General features: G+C 39.8%; 1 protein-coding gene across 1 annotated transcript in view; it reads left to right on the top strand.

Annotated features, from left to right (window-relative positions):
• Positions 1-24,658, top strand: part of NRG3 (neuregulin 3) — a 1,018,029-nt gene that overhangs the window by 959,901 nt on the left and 33,470 nt on the right. Inside the window, 1 exon segment of the mRNA XM_032423542.1 lies at positions 20,277-20,379. Coding sequence (XP_032279433.1) covers positions 20,277-20,379 — 103 coding nt within the window.

Raw genomic sequence — 24,658 nt, forward strand, 5'->3', positions numbered from 1 at the left:
TTCTTCTTCTTCTTCTTCTTCTTCTTCTTCTTCTTCTTCTTCTTCTTTTCTTCTTCTTCTTCTTCTTCAACATATAATGTATTATTTGTTTCAGGGATACAGGTCTGTGATTTATCAGTCTTACACAATTCACAGCGCTCACCATAGCACATACCCTCCCCAGTGTCTATCACCCAGCCACCCCATCCCTCCCACCCCCCACCACTCCAGCAACCCTCAGTTTGTTTCCTAAGATTAAGAATTCCTCATATCAGTGAGGTCATATGATACATGTCTTTCTCTGATTGACTTATTTCGCTCAGCATAATACCCTCCAGTTCCATCCACGTCATTGCAAATGGCAAGATTTCATTCCTTTTGAAGATGTGGTATATACATCCATTTATATTTCAAGCATAGTATTGACTCTAAAATACTATAATACAACCAAATTGCACCAGCCAGCTTTATAGCTGAGGTTTACAAGCTCTAAATATCTTATGGAACATTCTGGTAAACAAAGAAACAAAAGCTTGTTAAAAAGTGATAGGGGTTTACCTGGCCATGAAGTATTGCACCCCCAAAATCATCCTCTGCTTTCCTTTATATTTTTTAGGGTGAGCCATGATGCCCTGATACAGTTGTGTGTCCAGTAATTATTTCCTGATAGAAAGTTGTTCCCATTTCAATCTCTGTGTGTTAAGCTCTTTTGATTAAAACAAACAAATAAACAGAGAGACAGAAAAACAAATGAAAATAAAGAAAACCCCAGGGAGGGGCGCCTGGGTGGCTCAGTCAGTTAAGTGTCAAGACTCTTGATCTCAGCTCAGGTCTTGATCTCGGGGTTGTGAGTTCAGGCCCTGAGTTGGGCTCCATGCTGGGTGTGGAGCCTACTTAAAACGAAAACAAAAAATAAATCCCAGGGGCATTGATTAATGCAATAAGGGAGAAATAAGAAATTAAAATTAACAAGGATTTTGCCTTGAGAGTGTTCTTTCACAGAGTCTGTGATAACATTAAGGTGTGGCTTTAGCAGTCAGAAAATACTTCTCTCATGACTTGTGAAAAATTCTAGGTGGATCTGCCTTGGACTGGACATCCATTTAACGTAACTGTCCTTTGTCTCTTTTGCCCTTACTTTCTTTGTCTTTCTTTGCCACTTCCAACTGACCTCCATTCTCCTTCTGGTCTCTAATTAAGTTTTCTGGGGAAGACCTTAGTTGGCCCAACTCCTCAGCACCGTCACTACTGTAACAAAGCTTTTGTGCCGGAACAGCTCACAGGACCCCCAACTGCACCTGCTCACATGCCTTCCCTGGACCTCAAGGTTCTTGCCTTAGACACTGAGTCCCTGAGCTCTAGTTACAGAAACCATATTGGCCTTGTCTGTTAGCGGATGCTGAAGAAGTTGGCTTCCTTGGGCTGGCAGCCTCCATGTTTACCCAACACAGTAAATCAGCTAAAATTATTCTTGTGACAATTTAAGGGGCTGTTCTAGAAATTTTTAAAAATCTTTAGAAATATTAATTTAAAACATTGTTTAAATTTTTTATTGTACCTCTTGGGACAAAGTAATTTTTATTCACTGAATTTCTTTTTACTTATCCAGGGATCAGCACATTTTTCCTGTAAAAAGCCAAAGGGTAAATATTTGGGCTTGGCATCCATTGCAGCAACCACACAACTCTGCCATTTTAGTGCAAAAGGAGTCACAGACAATACATCAACAAATGGACGACTGGCCAGCTGTATGTGGCCTATATTTTGCTGACCCCTGATTTTTCCCAGTGCATCCCTGCAGCGCCCACATCCCCTCACACCCCTGCTCACTTCACACTTCTACGTTTCCTTGTCAGCTGTATCACAGAGCTCAGGAGTCCTGAGAATGACTTATTTCATGGAATTGCATTGGGGTTCCTCTGTTGCAAAGCCTCGCAGGATCTCTTGAGTGGAGACAAAACATAAATTGCCTAAAAGAGAATTGATGCCTCAGAATCATCAACAAATGCATGCATTTGGGGGAAATTTTTAGCATTATAGCGCTTTCTCCTAGAAATGATGAGGATGGCACTTCTGTCACACAAGCATGCATATCTGCTTAGGCACAGACATTTTGCTGAAAATCAGAATTATAATATTCTCTCCTGCCAACCCTGTAAGATGCTCGAATGATAACGGCAGGAGTAGGGTGTGGGAATATAGGAAAAGTAGTACATTCTGCTTTTGACAACTCTTTTAACTCTGTTCTCTCTAAAAAGGGAGTTGTTTCTTTAGGCACTCTATCCAAAACCTGGCTGTCATTTCTAGGTACTGGGGGGGATGCTGGTACCCTTTTTTTTATCTTTCAGAAAACAAATCTTAAAACAATCCCCAGGTATGAGAGTTCTCTTCCCGTCCAAGTCATGGTAGATCTGTGAACAGGGCTTCTGGGGTTGTTTACTGGATGAATTTTATTCTAGCTGCAAACTACTTATTCTAAGTCTTCCAAAAATTATTCTTCTTTCCATGTTTGCCTTTCTTCTTTGGTTGACTCTACACTTGCTATCTGTCATAAGTGATGAGTGTGGTATTTGATTCTAACAGCAATGAACCTTTGCTGTGCATAAGACAAGGAGAAGATTTTGATGTATTTCAGCGCATGTGGACCTCCTCCCTGAGCTGTCTCAACCTATAGATAGCAACAGTAGATCCGTCATTTCTGCACATTTCTTCCTCGGGGGCATGAGCTTCCCTGTAGTCTTAGATTTTTCATAATTGCTGGTTTCATCCAGGAATATCACTGTGTGAACATTTTCTGAAGGTAATCAACTGTATGAGTGGCAGGGACTTTGAGGGAAAGAAGAAAGAGAAGAGTGTCCTTCTATCCCTTCAATGTTATTGTTAGATCCCACACATCTCTTATTCTTTTGTTTCCTTGTGTATAGCAATTTCCTTGCGGTATTCCAGGTAATAGGGGTTACATGGACTAGGCTAGGTCATGACACACTATGGTTAGCAATGTTGGTAAAGTTTAAGAGGGGATATTTGATTAACAGAAAATTTTAAACAGAGTCATCCGTTGAAGAATAAAATTCAGGAATAGTAAGAATTCCAGGGTAATCCTAAAGACATGTAAGTGTGTTTGGATCTGAACAAACCTAGTAATGGGGTGTAGTGATCTGCCTTTGCTGGGTCCTTCCGAGGAACTTGATTGTTTATGTTGCCTGTAGGTTCAAGAATACACAGTCCTGATTTCTCAGACGTCCTGACAGTCTCTTGTGCGTGCCAGTTCAGAGTCCAAACTGGGTACATTCATATTATGTTATTTTTCCAGATTTTCTGGAACAACGCAGAACAAAACAGGAACTAAATAAAAACAAAACAATCAGCAAAGCGCAAGGAGCTTGCAGATTAGAGTGAAGACAAATAACTATCCGAGGGATTGCAATGCAATGTGATAATGGATCCAAGGGAGATTACTCCATTGCCTCACCCACAAAATTCGTCAGGGGTAGGAGGTAAGGGGAAGCTTCCTCCTCCTGGGAACCTAGATCTAAATGATGTACTTCTAGTTTGGTGGATGATATGAGAGAGGCAAAGAGGACATTTCAGGCAGAAGGAACAACATTTATAGTTACCTGGAGTTGAGAGGGAAGATGGAGAACTGGCAACAGGCCTGGAGCAGAGCGTGTACAAGGCAAAGATATGAGAAAAGACATTGGTTCATATAAGGCCAGACCATGAAGGATGAGCACCTACCACCATCACATCCCCTCCACCCACTGGCTTGTTCTTTCTCCTCCTGGAAAGGCAATCTCATCCCATTTTCAATCAGACTAAAACTTTTGAAGCTATGCCTGATCTTCTATTTCCCTTTCCTATCCCACACCTGTTCCATGAGCAGGGCTAGGAATCTTAGTGTCTTGCCTTTATGTATTCATCCATCCTTGATTTCATAAAACATACTTATTTTTGAGTTACTTACCATTCATGACTTCAAGATTTTAGTGAAATAAACATGAATGGAGCAGATAAGGAAGCAAGACATGCTTGAACTTTGGCACCAGAACAACTGGGTTGGTTTCTTGGTTCTACCTTTCACCGTCTAGCTTTGTAACCTTGGGAAAGTGCCTTGTGCTCTCGAGACCTTTGAACATGGGCAGAAAGAAGCTAATTATGTGTTCCTCAGAGTGCCTGCCACAGGGTCATCAAACATTAAATAGAAGCTTCTATGTCCTCACTTTCCATCCCTAGTTTCCATTTCTCTTTTGAAACTTCTTTCACTGCATTTTTAAACATACATTGCCTCTTCTATTTGATTTTGTGCTCCTAAGGCTACATGTTAGGTTTTTGGGGTTTTTTTCTTTTAATGAAAGACTTTTTGGTTTACGTTTCTACTTTTGCTTAGTTTTTGTTTGCACGGGAGTCCTGTTCGGTGGGCTTTGGGTGTCGGAGAAAGGATGCATGGTTTCCCCTTCAGCTTCCTAGAGAGTAGGGAAAGAGGAGATGAGGAACACAGCAGAGCATACATGACTGTTACTTTTAAATTGTTGCATTTGAACCTCACTTTCCTTATCTCTGAAATGAAGATAAAAGTGACTGTGTTTTATCTTGCCTGCAGGGTCATAGCTGGACATTTGCCCCCATCTGTTTACAGTCTTCACTCCCACTCTGTCCATGGGCAGGACCACAGGGCTATCCCCAAATCCCCTGTGGCTGCCTTCCATGTTTCACCACCTGCCCTCTGTTCCTTCACCTACCCTACCACCATTCCCATTCTGCGGCCACTATCTTGTTTTCCCTCTCTATAGTTGCTGTTTGGAATTGATGAGTTAGGAGGACAGCCTGCTTGCTTTGTAATCCCGACTTCACCCCTACAAAGCATGTTTCATATTCCCCCCACCATCCATGGAGAACAGTCCTGGAGTCAGTTTTGCACTATTTCCACCCCTGTCTCCAGATTAAGTTCCCACACATATGTTTCCTGTTCCAGAAAGACCAGCTTTTCTGGAAGGGAGTCTGTATATTATTCAATTCCACCTTAATGATGTAAGCAAGTAAATATGTTTAAGAGAATATGAATTGGACACTTAGTTTTGATAGCCTCCTGGAAATGATTTCAGATACTTCTTTGTGCTGTGACAATAGCTTGAGTTGAAATACCTATGTTTTCTATCTTGTATATAACTTTATCTCATAAATGTCTCTGGCAACAACAATGAAAATAGGATTCTTTTTCTATCTGTGTAAAAAATGCCATTGGATTTTTGATAGGGATTACATCAAATCTGTAGATTGCTTTAGGTAGTGTGGACTAATCATCTTGCTGATGTCACTCTGCCCATAGCTCTGAAACACCACACTGTTTCATATTTATTTTTATATGTCCATCTCACCTGCTAGATTAAAGGATTTGTGGAATTCTGCTTTGCTTATCTTTGTAGCCAAAGTATAAATCTAGAGCAGTGTCTGATATGGGATGCAGGAGAAAAGCCAATAAACATAGATGGTAACTTTCTTTCAGTCTCAAATTTTAATCCTCTTTAGAGATGATGTTTTTCTGAGTTATTTAAATGGGTAGTGGTCACTCTATTAGATGGATCTAAGCAGCACTTTTTTTTTTGCTTTAGAAAAGCAAAGTTTCAATATTTTTAAAATGTTTACAGTTTCTTAGCATGACACATGATCCTTTTAGAACATTGATTTGAATAGCCTCTGTCTAAAATACTGTATTAATAGAAAATTTGAGATATTGTAAGGCTACCAGATTATGAAACAACTACCATTACAAAGATAGTTTGTTACAGTTCCCAAGAAGTGGGTGCACACCGTGCTATGGGAGGCCCCAAGGGGGAATACCAAGGAGGCAGAAGAGAAGGAGAAACTGTGGGGAAGAGCATTTATGGTGGTCTTCACAGGAAGCAATGGGTGAAATAATATAAGCAGGCCTAGAATTGGCTAGTTTGAATAATTTTAGCAGGCTCTGGGTAGAGGGACTGTCCCTATTTGTCTGGTCCCTGGCCCTGGGGTAATGAGGGCAGGTGGATAGTGGTCCAAAGTGTGAGAGCCCAATAAAGGAAGTGGTTGGGGGTGTGAGCTCTGGATTGGTTAGTTCGTATTTGAAGATCACGTTCATGAGTTAATTGCTTACTATCTCCAAAATTGACTAACCCTAGGAGGAGACTCCCTCAAGATCAGCAAGGTTCAGATGTCAAAGTATCAGAAATAGAAGAAAAAAGACACGGTTATTACAGTGTATGATGCTAAACATGAATGGGCATGTGGGCGAGACAGCAGTCTGCAGCTAGCTGAATACAAGCACTGTTAAAAGACAAGAACTGCTCCTACAGTGTGGCTCTAGGACAGAGAATAAATCTAAATGCTCCACATACTTCTATTGAAGATTATATGCACAGACATCACAGAGACTGGAGAATTCTCTAGAGACCTTAAAATTCTATTTAATTCAGCTGTAATCAGATGCTTGAATCACTTCCCATATGGGTCATGTGTGGTTTATCTTGCTTCTGGATATATCTTTCAGAGATTCTTTGCTTGTACTAATTCTTAAAGCGGTAAGTATCCCCTGTTGCTTCTGCCTCAGTTAAACCATTATTGTTCTTATCTCTTGGTACCAATCCTGTCATCTTCTTGGATCCTGTAGCTCACACCCTGCTGAGTACACTTGTCACCTGTTGGTATCACTACAGAGTCGGAGACAAATTTCCTTCATTGCTGGATGGCAACTTGTTTCTCTTATCTGGGAAGGAAAGAATTGTTTTTTTTGTTTTTTGTTTTAGAAGTACTTCTAAGGTCTATCTTAGAGACATTAATGTTAATACTTCATATTCCACTCTGGGAACTTATCATTATGTTTTTGGGTTTTTTTGATAGGCCTGGTGAGTCAGGATTTCCCATTCATATTTGTGAATTAAGGACACCTAGGGGTATTCCCTGTCACTTAATACAGCAGTATGTTTGTCGTTAGACCTCTCCTTTCCTTGAGAAAACTGACTGGCACTGTTTTGGTAGGTGAGGCTTTTTGACAAGATTTACATTGGGTCAAGAATTGGAGAGCTGTCAGGCTGAGGAACCCCAAATATCAGAATGGGGAAGAACAGCATCTGCTAGACCCCCTAGTTATCCACAGGCATATACTTTCATTTCTTTAATCTGACTTTCTTTTCCTTCCTCATGATCCTCTCTACACACCATACAGTCGATCAATATGCTCTTTAAAGTGTAGTCACTACAAGTACACAAGGCTATTCATTATAGCATTGATTGTAATTAGACAAAATTGGAAAAAGTATAAATGTCCATAGACGTCACCATAATATAGAATACCACGCAGCCACTAAAAGGATGAGACAGACCTACGGTTCTAACATGAAAAAAATGCCCATGATTTTGATTTATTGTAAGTTCTTTGTTTTTGTTTTTGTTTTTTTAAAGTGAGAGCATGAGCGGGGGGAGGGGCAGGGGGAGAGGGAGAGAGCATCTCAAGCAGACTGAGCTGAATGTGGAGCCTGCCGTGGCGTTCCGTCTCATGACCCTGCAATCACAACCTGAGCTGAAACCAAGAGTCCGTCGCCCAACCTACTGAGCCACTTAGGAGCCCCTACTGAAAGTTTTCAAAAGCAAGTTAACAAATAATAATAGAGCCATCACTGCATGTAAGGGCATGATTGAATTTCACTAACATAATAACTGAAAAACAAAAGCTAGATTTAAAAAAGAACACATAGTTGGGGTGCCTGGGTGGCTCAGTCGTTAAGCGTCTGCCTTCGTCTCAGGTCATGATCCTGGGGTCCTGGGATCAAGCCCCGAGTCGGGCTCCCTGCTCAGCAGAGAGCCTGCTTCTCCCTCTGCCTCTGCCTGCCACTCCCCCTGCTTGTGCTCTCTCTCTCTCTCTTTCTATCAAATACATAAATAAAATCTTCCAAAAAAATAAAAAAGAACACGTAGTATACTCCACTCCTATAAAGTCCAAAAGCAAGTACAGCTAAAGTTTGGTGTTAGAAATCAGGTTAGTGGTTATGTTATAGACAAGGTGGTTGGTAATTAGAAGGGTGTATATGAGCTTCTTCTTGGGTACTTGTCATGTGCCCTTTCTTGATCTGGGTGTTTAACTAGGCATGTTCATTTGTAAAATTTCCTCATGCTGTAAATTTATGAATCATTCATTTCTTAAATATTTATTTATTTGAGAGAGAAAGAGCGAGTGAGCGAGTGGGGGGAGGGGCAGAGGGAGAGAGAGAATCTCAAGCAGACTTCCCATTGAGCACCGAACCCCATGCGGGGCTCAAGCTCATGACCCTGAGATCATGACCTGAACTGAAATCACCAATCCAATGCTTAACCAACTGAGCCACTGAGGCACCCCAATTATGCACTTTTACATATGTGTTACATTTTGATACGAATTTTATTTTAAAAGACAAGCATTTGAATTTTGCAAAAATAAAAGACTGGGGTCAGAAAGTAAAGGACATTCTTAGACGGAGTAAGAGCTGTGGCCAGCCAAGAACATGAGCAAGCTAGATTTCTAGGGTACTAGAAACTGTGAGCAAATAGAGGAAGCCAATTGGTGATGGTAGGTTGCCAAAGCAGGCAGTAAAGGGATGGGAGCTCCAAAGTGTCCAAAGGGAAGGCTCAGCCAGGCTATTTTATTTCCAGCCCTAGTTTTTATATATCTAGCCTTTCAGTAAAATTTTCAGAAACCAAATTTAAAATGAATTAAATTGAGGGCACCTGGGCGACTCAGTGGGTTAAGCATCTGACTCTTGGTTTCAGCTCAGGTCATGATCTCAGGGTTGTGAGATCCAGCCCCATGTGGTGCTCTGCACTGGGTGTGGAGCCTGCTTAAGATTCTCTCTCTCTCCCTCTCCCTCTGACCCTCCCCCCTCCACCCCCACTAGCACACACACTCTCTAAAAAATTTTAAAAATAAAAAAATAAAATAAAATGAATAAATCAAATATTATAAGCACAGATGTTGATAAAGGATCAAACATATTTATTATTATCGTTATTTTAATTCAAGGAACTTCAGTATATCTCTGTTTCTGAAACCAATGAGCTTGACTACAATCACTGTTTTAATTATCCTCCTTACTTTTCCACATGAGGACTCGGAGAAATCACTTGTCTTCAAATGGTTTAAATGCTACCTCTCAAACCCAGCTTTCTCTGTGAATTTCGTCAGCAATCTCTATCATGATATATTAAAATCATAGCAACTACATCAATAATAATAATAATAGAAGCCACATCAATTTTATAAATACCTTCAGTGAGGCAAGCACTGTGTTCAGTAAATACATTATACAAAGTATTTCCTTTAATTTTCCAGTAATCCAGTGAGGGAAGTATTAATGATCATTGCCACTTTTTCACTTTAAAACTGAGTCACAGATAGGTTCAATAAAATTGCCCAAATTCACATAAATAGTTAGGGAAGGAGCTATTAGTTAGGTTACAGATCCCTGTTGTCTGCCTCTTAACCTATACGGTCTGATGTGACCACTAGCTGCATGTGACCACTGAGAACTTGAAATGTGGCTAGCCTAAAATGAGATGAGCTGCAACTAAAAAATACACACTGGATTTCAAAGACTTGGTACCAATATATATATATATATATACATATGTATGTATGTATGTATGTATGTGTGTATATATATAGATATAATACTTTGTTAATATTTTTATAAAAATTCCATGTTGAAATGATACTGTTTTAGATATGTTGTATGAAATAAAATAACTAAAGTTAATTTTGCCTTTTGTGTGTGTATATCTGTGTGTGCTTCTTTTCCTCTGTCTTGGCTGCCGTAGGTAGATTTGAACCAATACCAGTCTAGAGTCCCAGTGCTAGAAATTCAGATCTCCCACTCTGAGGTGGAGCTCAGTTGTAGGTGTGTGTGAAGATTCCCAGGTATTTCTACTGCATGGCCAGAGTAGAGGACCACTGCCTCAAGTCCAGAAACCTGTGCTGTCTGATACCCAACCTGTCTCAGGACAGCCTCTGCTGGGACAGTTCCGACATGGGCATCAGACATGCCAGTGCTACAAGAGATCAGCCTGAGCAGCTGCGCACACAGCTGACTTTGTAGATGATGCTTATAGATCATGGTGGGACACCCTGAAATCTAGGGCAAAAGGACTTAGATTCCTTTAACTTACATCTTACCTGGCTGAGGAAGGTGGAGATCCATTAGACCAACCTGGGGAGGGTTGGGTGTCACCTAGGGCCTGGATGTTCACCTGGGTGGCAAGCTCCAAGTGGTTTAAGAGGATTAGACTTCCCACTCTATCAAAACAGGTCAAATACTCGAAGATTCCTATAAACTACTGGGTCAGATTCTCCCCATTGCCAAGGAAATAATTTTTTATCATTTTGAGTCACACGTCTTGCTGGTAGAATGTGACTTCGCTAATGAACAGTGAATCCTAAGTGATCAAAAACTGGGGTTAAAGGTAAGGATTGGGGGACAGTTATTACAAGTTCAGGAAAAATGGAGTTCACAGACCTATTAACAGAGAAGCCAGAAGCCAAAGACTGGTTTTACCTTAGCATTGAAAACTCACCAATAGATTTATTCTGATGCAATTTGCTTTTTACTTATAATTTATTTGTGGGAGAAATAGCACTTGGAAAGCCACTGCATGTTAGAGATACCAATGAGAAGACCCAGGGCCTTTCATTTTTTTCAAAATGTGTTTTATAACATTCACTTATCTATAGTCAGCCAGAGCTGACTGTTTGGGAAAGGAGGGAGAGAGATAAGGGATTATTACAGGAAAGGTTTATTTGGTGGAGAGCACAGGGGAAGAAAAGGAAATTACAGGTGAGAATAAATGTGTTTATGGATTTAAACTGTTATTTTCCCTTAAATATCAAATTTTATGGATGATGCACATCTAAAAGCATTTTGCATGGAAATAAGATAAAATATAATTTTGAATATCAACATTTTGTTATAAAGTGATTATTTTACTTTTTCAAAGTATTTTAAAATGTGCCCTTCCACAGTGGACTGCACAGAGCAAGAGAATAAATCTTTCGGGTAAAAGGACCTCCCTCCAAGAAAGCATAGCCTCTGTTTTATTACTCCACAAGGCAAAGAGCCCAACTGGCAAAATGTTATGAGACATCCAGCCCAGAAGCTATTGACTTTAACAAAGGCCTGTTGAGTGCCCACCTCTGTGCAGGGCAAGCATGAGCCAGGGACAGGGACCCAAGAATGAAGATGGTGTTCCTGACCTTGAGGGGCTCACAGTCGGGCTTTAAGGAAACAGATACATGCATTTTTGGTACAAGACAATCAGTTATGGAAAAGATGCAAAAGGGATGTAGGAGGGAATTCTTGAGAAGAATTTTCAGACCTAACAATATGTATTCTGAGTTTTTATGGATCAGTGAGTATATTAGTTTGTTAGGGCTGCCCACGACAAAGTAGCACAAACTAGCGGTTCAACAACAGAAATGGTATTGTCTCACAGTTCTGCAGGCTAGAAGTATAAATCAGGTTAGCATGGTTGGTTCCTTCTGAAGACTTTGGGAAGAATGTAGGAGAATGTGTGCCTTGCTTCTCTCTTAGCTTCTAGTGGTTTTCTGGCAGTCTTTGGCCTTCTGTGACTTGGGGAGTCACTGCCCCAGTCTGCCTTCATCTTCACGTGGCGTTCCCCCCTGTGTGTGTGTCTGTCTCTGTGCCCAAACCTCTTCTTTGGATAAGGACACAGTAAAATTGGGTTGGGGTCCATCCTAATGACTCCGTACTAACTTGATCATCTGCAAAAGCCCCATATCCAAAGATCATATTCACAGGTATGCTGGTTAGTACTTCAACATCTTTTGGGGGACACAGTTCAACCGTTATGGGGGTTGGGGCTTTTCAAGTAGAGAAGGAAGGGGACTTCCAAGTAGAAATAACACAGTGTTGAAGAAAGAGAGCATTTCAGTACCTCCTGATCATTTCACTCCCCTGCATGCAGTGGGGTTGGCTGGAAACCCCTAAACAGCATTCTTGGGGTTCCTTGCAGCAAGGCTCAGGGAGTTTGTGTCATCTTCCTGATATTCTTATAATATATACTCTCTTGGTGCCCCACCCTGCCAGTGTGTGTTGATTTCATTGATCTCCCCATGAGTATCCATTTCATTCTCCTTCAGGACCCCTTTTACCTTAATGAAATCATTCTTTTTTCTTCAATAGCAGTTATCAGCCATTTAAGTCTTTGTTCATTTTTGTCTTCAAGTTAAAAAAGTGTAAATCCCAGTTTCCAACATTCTAAATATACTTCCCTTTCCTGCTTAAGGTTCATTTGCCATTCCTTGTAAGCCCCTAATATTTTAATCTCTCTTCAGCATTTGTTGATTTTTAAGAAGAAAATTCGAGAAGCCCTCTTGTTCCAAGAATAATTAATACTGGAATAAATCCATTTAAACTTAACCTGGTTAAAATAGGGACCACAATGTCATAGGCCTACAATCAGGGAGAGACTGACCTACCCAGATTATGAGGTTGACTTGATGAATAGAAATAAATACTAGAATTAGGCAAGGACTAAGCTCATGAATGGTGGGATCATTAGTGAATGTTGTTGTATGGTGTTGACTTTTGCTCCTCTATGTAGGCTATTAACCACAGGGCCTCTGATAATGAATAGTTAGATAAGAGGAGCCCTAGTGGTATTGTTACATATACTTTTAGAATGAACTATCAGAGCAATCATGCTTGCATTTGACACCCCATGGTGGCACCACAGAGCGTCTGATTTGCATATGCTGAATATGAGGGGGTCTAGGTGGAAAAGCTTTTGCTCTTGTATATGCCTTACAGGAGTTTGTGTTTCTGTGTGTCTCTGTGTCTGTGTGTGTCTGTGTCTGTGTTTAAGCCTCACATTACTCGGATACCCGCACATTTAGGGAAATCATGCTTAAGTTTGGTGTCTTATAGACTTAATTTAAACTGGTGATATAGAGAAAAATTTCCCAAGAGGGCAGGGGAATCCTAGGGGATTGGATGTCAATCCTAGGGGATTGACATCCCCTACCTGAAGGGGACATGGAGCCACCTTTTAGAGCATTCTCCATTCTCTAACATATACAGAGACAGTTCATCAAGGTCATCCACTCCTCTCTCATTCATCTAGAGCCCTCCAAAGGGAAATGGTATAAGAAAGCTGCAACTGTGATTTTCTTTTGGTATCATTTTTTTTTTCTATGTAGTAGAGCTCAACAAGTTTTTGTGAAGGGCCTTCTAGAATGCTAAAGACTATTACAATATCCGAAAGCATTCTAGCAAGCAGTTTTGCACACCGGGACCTCAACTGTGAGCTGTCGAGTTTAGCAGACAATGCTGTAGCCCACAAGTTTTCCAAGGATTCTGTGTCTTTGGGAACAAAGAACACACTTTTCTTCTCAAAGGGTTTATGTGAGGGAAACCGTGAAAGACAGCCCATGCCCCAAGGAGGATCACTTGCATTACATCCTCTAAAACATCTGGGTAAGAAATTCAGCAACACTAGTTGAAAACTTCAGTTACCAAGAGTAAAAGTATAAGGCATCATGAGTAAAAAAAATGACGTAAAAGTAAATTCCTTCAGTAAATTCCCAGGGCATAGGCGGTGGGGACCAGAGACAGCCAGTCACTGACTGCCTAGAGATAAGGCTAGCTTTCCATAAGAGAAGTAGAGTATTTTAAAGGCCTATTTTTAATGTGAACACTGGCTTTAGGAAAAAAAGCGGGGGCGGGGGGAGGAAGGAAAGTAGCATTTTGTGCATCAATTGTATGCCATCTATTATCCTAGACACTTTCTCTGTGCTCTCTTATTGAATCCCTAAACAAATATGGGAGGTATGTAATGTTTTCCCCATTTTATTTATAAAGACAATGGATAGGAGAGGATAAAGACAATTGTGGCTGGTGTTTACACCCAAGCATACCCACCAGCCAACCATACTGTTCCCTGAGTGAGATGGGCTCCCATTTATCCTTCCAGAGTCTCAGACCAGCTGCTTGCCAGAAGGATTTTTTCCACTGGGCCAATGTCAGTTTCTGAAACTTCACCATACTTTACTTTCTCTAGTTTCACCTTTATAGCCTGAAATATGATCCTATAAAAAGAGAAGAGTGAGTTCTGTGCATTAGAGAAAAGGAAAAGGAACAGAGTTGGAAGCTGGAGAACAATGGAAACATCCTTTACCATTCTTATTTAACCAAAGGTTGGCTCTGTCCTCAAAAATGACTTTATAATCTGGGTTTTTAAAAATGGAGTGCAGCAATGTTGACATCCCATAGAATAATAATAACAGTTACCATGTATTAGATAGAACCAAGTTAAACTGCCAATTATTACCAGTTATTGCCTCCACCCATGGCAATTTTATATAGTTCAGCCTAATATTGAGTGAGCACTCAGAGTTAGGTATGGCAACACACTGTGTGTCTTAACTCATTCAGTCCTCACAACGTCTCTATAACGAAGTTAGTGGTAGCCTCAAGTTACAAAGAAGGCATTCCTTTCTGGAATTAGGCTGGAATTCTAGCTTCTGCATCCAGGCTGAAGTGGTAGAAGACAGGGCAGGTTTGGGAAAGGTACATATGCCTTGCAGTACATGAAAGATATGTGACAGAGTTCCCAGAGAGTTATGGGGCTACCTTCATGATTCCTCTAAAAAAGCTCATGCAGTTGCTCAGTGACCTCTATGTCCCTAAATTAAAGGACATTATCTTATTTGGCCCCTCAGAAGCATTCAGTAGTCTGAAATTTTAGAAAAACCCTTTTTATTTTCTTCCATGCTATTATCATGTTTAGTTACTGTGGTTATTTGGAGGATATTCTTTTTCCTTTTTTACTTTGCCTGGTTCCTTTTTCATCTCCTCTATAGGATATTCCTTCTCTGCCCTCCCATGAAATTTTGGAGTCCTTCAAAGCTCTATCTCAGACACTCTTCTCTTATTACTCTGTGTTTTCTCCTGGGCCATCTTATCAAAACACTTGGTTGCGGTTATATGCATAACCCGTAATTTTATATCCAGAACCCTGTCACCCCCTCTTAGCCTAGATCTGCATATTTAAATGTCTACTTTACATCTCTACTTAGATGTCATACAGGCTTTCAAAACTCACCAACTCCAAAACTGAGTTTGTTATCTTTCCTTCCAAGTTTGAACCTCCTCCAAAATATGCTATCTTAGTTAAGAACATCAGTGTTTAGTGCCTTAAGTATTTTCAGTCTAAGTGCTTTTTACTTCTGTTTACTCCTCTCTCCACCATGGTTGTTACTACTCTCGTACAAACATCCATCATATCTTACCTGAGCTGATTTAATATCCTCCTAACAGGATTCTGCATTTATTTATTCCTTCTAATCTTTCCTGCATATTGCATATAAAATGAATGTAAATATTATCACATCACATTCTTCTCCTTTCAAATCCTTCAGCACCTTTCTGCTGTTGTGGTGACTTGTTGATTGTACACTGCGTGCACGTTGCCTCTGTGTTGTTCTGCTCAGCTGCTAAGGAAAATGACTTGTACAAAGGCCCTTTGGTAGTAGATAACTTCCAGATTCCTGAACATGCCATTTTATCTCCTACCCCAGGGCCTATGCACAAGCTGTTTCCTTTTCCTGGACCACTCTCCCCATCCCCATTACTCTTACCTGGCTTCTAATATTATATCGGAGATCTCTGATCTCTGGCTTCTATGACTAGGTCAGTTTTCCATAAAATATGCTTTTGTAGCATTGTCTAGTTCCTTATTATAACATTGATTACCCTCAGTATTTCATAACACTGCCTTTATTCAGATAGGAAATTAAAGTTTATAAAGGTAAAGTAATATATCTGTGGTTACTCATATTGAAAGTGGCTAAAATTAAACTCAAATCCAAAATTGCCAGGCTTCCAACCCTTTGTTTCTTGCACCTCACCCATGCTAGCTCTTGTGTAACAGTCTATGAATCAAAGGCATTGAGTGCTATCACCGAACTACACCTGGGTCTATAAATTCACTCACAGTCTTTAGAGTTTTAATTTCACTCTTGATTTAAACTCAGAATTGATTTTGTGCATTTCCCCAGGCTATATTTGACTAGCTTCAAATAAGAACAAAAACAGTACCTAGATTTTATGTGGAAATCATTCAGTTTAGTAGTCTTATTTTTTTTTTGTTTTAATGGGTATTATTATCCATCATTTTCATAATTCTTTTTATTGGCAGAGGCAGGGTGAGGTAGATTATCATATTCAAGTCACACTTATTCCATTATAGTCATCAACTGACAAAAACTAAGTGAGATGAAATTCTCTATGGTTGGTACAACTACTTGTTTCCAAGTTCGATTGGAAAATTGAGTGGGCTTAAAAATGTGGGAATGGAAAAGATGACATTCTTTAAGATGGCAATATGCCCGAACAAGGTCTCAGTGACACATTTTTTATTCCTTTAATTTGAATTTTGCCACATTAAAAATATCAACTAAGGCTTGCCAGAGCCACATGATTGCCCCTCTCCATTTCTTCAGAAATTAGGCTTAAATTCTGTTTTCTGATACTTTAGTCTGAATAAAATGGAAATAGAGCCTAAGATGGGAGTGAAGAAGGGATAGTGATAAGAAAAAAGAAAATAAGCCCTAGAAATCAGACTCTGTGCATATAGGTTTTCATCCAGGTCTGTTGTGTCTGATATCTATTTGCCTAATTAAAGATGAATTACTGCAATTGACTTTGCTGTTAGAGGAACACCACAAGTCATGGACTCATTTCAGCTGGCTCTGGAAGCTTCTGGGTCATATTGAAAGAATCGCAGAAAGTCATGGTGTGGGGAATTCTATGTCCATGAACCAGCCTTCAGCCTAGTTTTCTGGCTACAAATTGGCATCAACACTGAGTGAAGCTAGGCCAGAATGAAAAACCAGGCAGTTTACCAGTGCAGGGAGGGAGAGTGTTGAGAACAATACTCAAATCCAACACACAGGGTGTCTTCCTGGAGCCTAACTAGGCAACCTGAAAATCACCCAAAAAAACAGGGGCTGGCAAATAGATGATATGGAAAAGAAAATGAACCATGAGTATCTACCTGTCAGTAGATCATGCTACAATACCCACTGAGGCCTGGAAACCCACGGCTTCACCATTTTTCCTTATGACACTTTGCCCTCTGAAAAGGACTTTGAGAGTACAGCGTCACACAGTGAGGAGGCCAGGTTTGGATGGGAAAGCCCCACTGAGAGGAGCCAGGTCTAGATCTCAAGAATGGGTAGGGTCATTTGCAGGTGGTCGCTCAGGAGAGGAGGATTTGCAGGAAGCGAGGGAGGACGTAGTACGGATAAAAGAGAAGTAATAAACCTGAAGAACATCCCCAGGTGAGACTTGATGTATCATACGCAACTTAAAGCAGAAAATCCCTCTAAAGGCAGAAATATCCACTTATTCCCTAGGCAATAAGTCTTACAGTGTCAACTATGTAAGAAGCATTGCACTAGGTGTTGGGGAAATAGCGAATCAAACAAATAGATCAACAAAAACATGGCCCCTTGCACCAATGAAGTTTACAGTGCAGTGCAAGATTTTTTTGAGATAACGACACTTAATTTGAGACCAAAAAGGTGAGTAGACATTTAAAGGACAAATATAAGAATAATATTCAGGAGAGAGAAAGAGAGGAGTATGTATTGAGACTCTGAAGAGTTGAATGTTAGACATGGTGGAAGAAAAAGACACTGGTTAGTATGGGTGGACAATGTTGTATCAAGCATGTATTTTTTTATATTATGTCTATACTTCTATATTCCCTGTATTCTTTCGTCCCCCAGGATTAATATTTTGCTACTATACTTGCTACTGTATTTGCTACGTAAAATAAAGCACTTACATGAAACTTATCATTTGATACATTTTGACATAAGTATTCATCATGAGAACATCATCACATTTGAGACAATGAGCATATCTATGACTCTCCAGTGTCTCCTCATGTCACTTTGTGGTCTCTTTCCTCTATTCCTCCCTACTCCTGACCCCAGCTATCCACTCATGCTTTCTGCTACTGTGGATTAGTTTCCATTTTCCAGGATTTTTTTTTAAGATTTTATTTACTTATTTGAGAGAGAGACAGAGATAGCAACAGAGATAGTGAGAGAGAGCATGAGTGGGGAGGAAAGGGAGAATCAGGCTCCCCACTGAGCAGGAAGCCTGACTCGGGACTCAATCCCAGGACCCTGGGATCATGATCTGAGCCAAAGGCAGGTGCTTAAACTACTGAGCCACTCAGGCATGCCTCCATTTTCCAGGATTTTATATAACTGGAATAACACAACAGATACTTTTTCTTGTCTGACTTATTGCACTCAAACTAGTTATTCTGAGATTCATGTGTAGATTTGCTTATGTCACTAATTCATTCCTTTTTATTGCTAAGTGAGATTCCATTGTATGGCTATACCACAGTTTGTTTATTCATTTACCTGCTTGCTAATTGGCTTTTGGATTGTTCCAGGTTTTTTGTTTTTTGTTTTTTTTTTGCTATTGCAAGTAAAGCTGCTATGAATATTTATGTACATAATGAACATATGCTTGCATTAGTCTTGGGTAAATACTTAGGAATGGAATGGCTTTGTCATAAGGTAGGTATGTGCTTAACTTTCTATGAAACTATTTTTTAAGTGCTTATACCATTTTTCATTTCTACCAGAAGTACATGAGAATACAAATTGTTCACACCCTTGGTATGGTCAGCCTTTAATATTAGTGATTCTAGTAGTGATGCCATGTGTCTCATTATAGTTTAATTTTCAACTCTACAATGGCTAATGATGTTGAGTATCTTTTTATTTGTTCTTGTTTATTTGTTCTATTCAGTGGTTCTCAAAGTATATTTCACAGACCAGCAACATCAGAATCACCTTGGAAACCTTGGAACTTTAAAAAAATGCAAATATTCTGTCTCCACTTCATACCTGCTAAATCAGTAACTCTAGGAGAGAAAGTAGGTGGCAATCCGTTTTTCAGTAGTTCTCAAGGTGACTCCAATGCACTGTAAAGTTTGAGAACTACGGCACTATGTTAAAAGAGAAACAAAAAGAATAGATACAAATGCAGTTAATTTTGTGTATTTTGTGTTATAAGTAGAGATGATTTATACTATTCAGACTTCCTTTTCTTTATAACATATATAGGGAGATCTGAAAGTGAGGGAGAGTAAGTCAGATGTTTGAGTAATATGGAGGAGGTATGGGTAACCATTAGAAAAATGGAGAAGCAGGCTGATGAGGTCATTAGTCACTATTAGATGTCTACTTAAGTAATGCCATTGTCAACTTTTATTGCTGCCCATCTTCCTGATTGTATAATCTTCTCTCCCAGTTCTGAGCTGCTCAAGGTAGAGGTATGAAAAAGGCAGCCTCTTGGATTTGTATGCAGTTATTCAGCCAAATGGGTTAAAGGGGAAGAGAAAGAGATCAGTAGTTGAGGGTATTTGCAAGAGAGTGAATGAGTGTAATCATGGATCATAGTCTCTCTGTGTAAAGAAAGAAAGAAAATGAAGACAAGAGAAGAATAATTAACAGATAGAAAGTTCTGAGACCTATAGATAAAAAGGTCTTGATGAGCTGGAAGAACTGCTTCAATAGACATACTTCAGAAATGAGCTGGGAGTGTAAATGGTAATGGCTAAAAAGTGACATGCTTATTTTTGAATTCTTATTTTTTTGTGATAAGAAGCTATAAGATATGACCTTGGTAATGGAGGTTGAGATTACTGTGCCAGATCATTGGTATTGAAGTAGTCAAGAATGGGTGAATAAATATTCACATACATATTGAGGTTCTCTTTCATTAGTGATGTCAGTCATAATAGTGGATGGATGAATGGGAGACAGACAGCCGAGGACCAAATCAGAAAATACAGTGGCATCGGTATCACATAAAATAAATTGGAAGTCATCACTGGCACAGGAAAATTCTGGCGGACACATATTTCTTTCTCTGGAAGGTTATTTGGGGCCCCATAATTTCAAAAACATATGTCCCAGTATGTGCTAAATTTATGGAATGCCTTTTGATAATAAGATTCATCATTGTGCTATATGTGTATAAGTGTGTTTTAACCATGCATATACAAAAAATAACAACCAGCTAGCCTGGAGATGATTGCAAAGAAATTGAATCATAATAACTTCCTCGTGTTTTCTTATTCATGACAGGGAAAAAAAGTTTGCTTTGAAAAGCTCCTACCAACTCAGAAGTCCAAGGATAGAAATTGTGCCCTGCTAACATCCATTCTAATTCTGTTTTTCAAATTCACAGAGAGTGAAGAAGTGTATCAAAGGCAGGTGCTGTCAATTTCATGTATCATCTTTGGAATTGTCATCGTGGGCATGTTCTGTGCAGCATTCTACTTCAAAAGCAAGTAAGACCATCTCTCTCAAGTGTTAAAAGGTTACTTCTCAGAGGAAGCACTTTGTCTTTCTTTAACTTCACAGTCTCTGCTCCAGGCAGAGGGATCTTGTGCAAATGGGTCCATCAAACATCTACAAATGACTTAGAATCTCTTATAGACTGTGGGGAGTATATGCAGCATGTGCGTGCGCGCACGTGCGTGCGTGTGTGTGTGTGTGTGTGGTTTCTCTTTGGTGCACATAGTGATCATTCCTCTCTGTGATCATGAACACTCCATGTTCTTTGCAGTTTCTGATTACCTGCCAAAAGTAACGGCTCAGTATCTACCTATCACTAAGGGGTTAACACTTCTGAATAGAGAGGTCACTGGTGTAGACCTAAGTATTGTCAACAAATACTAGACTTTTTTGGAAAAAAAAAAACCCACACTTTTCCTTTCATAGTATTTTTACCTGATACCCATAAAGGTTTCAGCCAATTATGAAATATGAATACTATAAGATCTACTTTGTTTCATCAATTGGTAAGCACATCTCGAATATCCCCCATACTTACCCTGCTAAGAAATCAAAACTTCTGTGGTACCTGGCTGCTCAGTCAGAAGAGCATGTGGCTCCTGTCTTAGGGTTGTGAGTTCGAGCCTGACATTGGGTGTAGAGATTACTTAAGTAAATAAATACATAAACTTAAAAAAAAAGAAACCAAAACTTTTGCTATGATAAAGGTGCTAACTTTGACTAATAAAGTATAAAATATATACATACCTATATATACATACAAATATATTTAATCCAAATGGACTTTGATAAAGGTGTTTTATTTATGGAAATTTTATTTAAGTCATGCAAGACTTAAGAAGTTGGCGCAGATTCTATTCCTACAGCTTGTCTGAAATGCAAGCCAATGTGTAATTGCTTTTCATTGGACCTATATTTGTCTACACATTTGCTCTTCTAAAAATGGATCCATTTCCAGATATGGTCTATGACACCTGTCTGCATGTTGTGTATGTTGATCTTTAAAAAGAACAGCAATTATGATTTTAAAAAATAATGGAAACTCAGGTATGAATCCATAATTACTAACTATTATTTTTTAATGAACTATTTCAGAATAGGTTTAGATTTTCAGAATTACTGTGAAAATAGTACAGATAGATCCCACATAACCCAGACCCAGTTTCCCCTAATACTAATGTCTTATATTAGTATGTTGCATTTGTCACAATGAATGAATGAAATAATATTCAGACTGAAGTTCATACTTCCAGATATCCTTAGCTTTTACCTAATGCACTTTGTTCCAGGCCCCCATCTAGGATACCACATCATATTTAATTGTCGCATCTCCTAGGCAACTCTTGGCTGTGACAGTTATTAGTGTTCATTTTTGAGAACCCTTTGTCAGGGACACTGGGCTTATCCCCCATTCCTCACAACAATTGGAATTGTTCATTATTGCTGCACTTTTCAAATAATAACAGAAGTTAATTTTAAAATATTAATTTGTCAAAGCCACACAGATGGGGTCTTTGAATTTCCCCAGTCCTAGTTGAAATTGCATGCTCCAAACCACTCTACCACATTGGCTCCCACGGTTCTCCTGCTGGATGGTGGAAGGTGAAACTATTTAGGGTGAATAATCAGGATTATCATGCCCTGGTGCCGCCCATAATGCTTGGCGTCCTCTAGGGAGCTTACGTGATATATGGTCAGGATTTTACATGCCTCACTCAACACCTGCATTCAAATCACCGGGATGCCACTTGCTTTTTGTGTATTATTAGGCAAATTGCATCCAGTCCTTCAGCCTCGGTTTCCTTTTTGGTAAAATATGGCCAAAAATAATACTTACCTTATAGAATTTGTCAGGGATTAATGGGATAGCATTGTATAGAGCATAGCATGGTGTTCCAAAGAGTAAATAATGAAGGCTTGCTATGGTTAACACCTACGGTTTTCCACACTGGAACTGAGAGGCTGGGTAACTACAGAGTGAAGAGCATGCACCGGAGCACGAGAGGGGTAATCACACGCCGCAGGGCATTCGAAGGGTCTCCCTGCAAGTGCTGTGTACAGGAAAGAAATTGTGTATTTAACAATAAGCAAATTACCATCAAGTGGTGGTTAATCACTTATTTTTAGAGTATAATTTGTAGTTGTACCACATGTAAGGGAAAGACTGATTATGACAATCACAAGAACGGAGAGCAGCTGGATGACTCAAGGACCTCCATCTTCAGGGCTGTCAATCTCTCCCTCTCCAGGCAGCACGTGGGCTCTGAGACAAACACCTCCTCCTGGGGCTCAGTGAGGTGTGGGGGTTTAATGTAAACACTGTGCAACATCATTCATTCTGGGGGACTTCCAGAACTGAGCCACGGGAGGAACACTAATCAGGATGTTGTCTTTCTGCCTGCCCAGCTGGGACACATTTTTATTAAAAATTAAATAAATAAGAAAATGTGAGAATAATAAAGTAATACTAAAAATTGAAGGCTATTCCGAGTGGAATTATATTTCTCATTAGAGACCTAGAGTGTATTTCCTTCTAGCACAATTTCCAGGCAGGGTCTTCCTTTATTTTTCTTTGCCGGGGAGGAGTGCTACACCTCACACCAAGCATCTAATCTATATAGCTGAAAGCAGTGTAAATTTTTATATCACACTTGCACATGTGTCTTTCCACTCGCTCCTGGAATTCTAATTCCCATCCCCAGATCTCAGGGATAATAGCATAGGCAGACTCTACCTTGATCTTTCCTTACTTTCACACATACCATAAGGTTGTTAATATGTGTATCATTTGTTTGACTTCATCTTGGAAGTGCCAAGTCTTCTATGGTTCTAGGAACTCTCCATCATTGGTTTTTAAATAAATGCACTCAAACCAGCATTCTGTATACTGGGATATAGAGTTTCTAGCCAGAGAAAGTCAGGAGTTACCCAAAAGCTCATATTCCCTTGGATCATTTATATTTTAGTTCCAGTAATTCCTCAGATCTACCACTCTGGTCCTTTGTCCATTGTCTTGTGACCCTTGGTATGGCATTACCTCACCACATGGAATATTATAGCAAATTGTTGGATGAAAGTTTGAAGGTAGATAACATGATGAGGTAGAAGTGATCAACACCTTCTTGGATTTAGAGGCTTTTCTGAGTTAACTGAACCTGCACAACTCTAAAGGACACAATGAAAGAAATTATCTTCTCGTCACTTCCAATAAGCCCATATATTCCCATAAGTGGTTAATGGGACTATTAGTTGAGCTATTCAAATCTGGCTGATGGGGCTCACGTGGCAACTATAAATTCTTCTAGGTTTCTTTTTACTTTCAACTCATATGGGTAAGAAGTGTGAGGCTGCCTGTAGGAGTCCTTAGTAGACTTGGGAAGTGCAAGACACAATTCAACTCTAAAAAACGGAATTGGGATAGGAGAGGAGATGTTCCAGGAGACAGAAGCTAGGACAAATAATGATCACGACCGGGAAAAACAGGAGGAAAAAGGAAAAATGGTGCTCCCAGTAAAAACCAGCCCTGACTATAGGTATCACTCTCGGAAGTCAAAGATTTTAGCCCAAGGAAAGCCTGTTAAAGACAGGCAGCAAATGCTCTGATATGCAGCTTTGATTCTCTTGAGCAGTGAAGATCTTAGCCCTCCAGTTGCTAAAACAAATATGATCCAAAGAGCCTCCCTTAATAAAAATCCTGCATGCTGTCTCCCTCTCAGTGCCTGCTTCCCCAGGAACCCATCCCACAACATTACCAGTAATGCCAACCAGTGGACTTGTGATGCCTGATATTCCACAACTTACATGCCATTTCTTTCTGATGAACTGGACCAGAGAAACTTAAATCTCAACGAACTATAAAATGTTAACACTGACATTGTTAGGCTAGTAGGGTTCTAGTGTACAATGCCCGTATCTTGTCTTTCCCAGAGCATCGACTCCTGTGAGAGAGCTAATGGTATTTTAATCAGACACCTCTCCTGTCCTGGTTCCCATTTGCTGGGTGAGGGAGGAAAGAGCAAAAATATGTGTGTTTGGGACAGGGTAGGGATGATACCTTTCTGGTTCAGAAAGGAAAGCCTGTTTATCCTGGAATATTAGTGAGTGGGGACTTCAGTGAGAAGCCAGTAAAGGAAGGCAAATTATATAAGGACTTAGGAAACTGCAGTCACGCGTTTTTATGAGGAAAATTCCTCCAGAAGTCGGCATTTCCCGGACACTGAATTACAGAATTACTGAACAGATAGTTAATGTTTCTACTATTTAATCCTTCAG

This window comes from Phoca vitulina, unplaced genomic scaffold (assembly GCF_004348235.1).
Source record: "Phoca vitulina isolate PV1807 unplaced genomic scaffold, GSC_HSeal_1.0 scaffold29, whole genome shotgun sequence".
Taxonomy (NCBI): domain Eukaryota; kingdom Metazoa; phylum Chordata; class Mammalia; order Carnivora; family Phocidae; genus Phoca; species Phoca vitulina.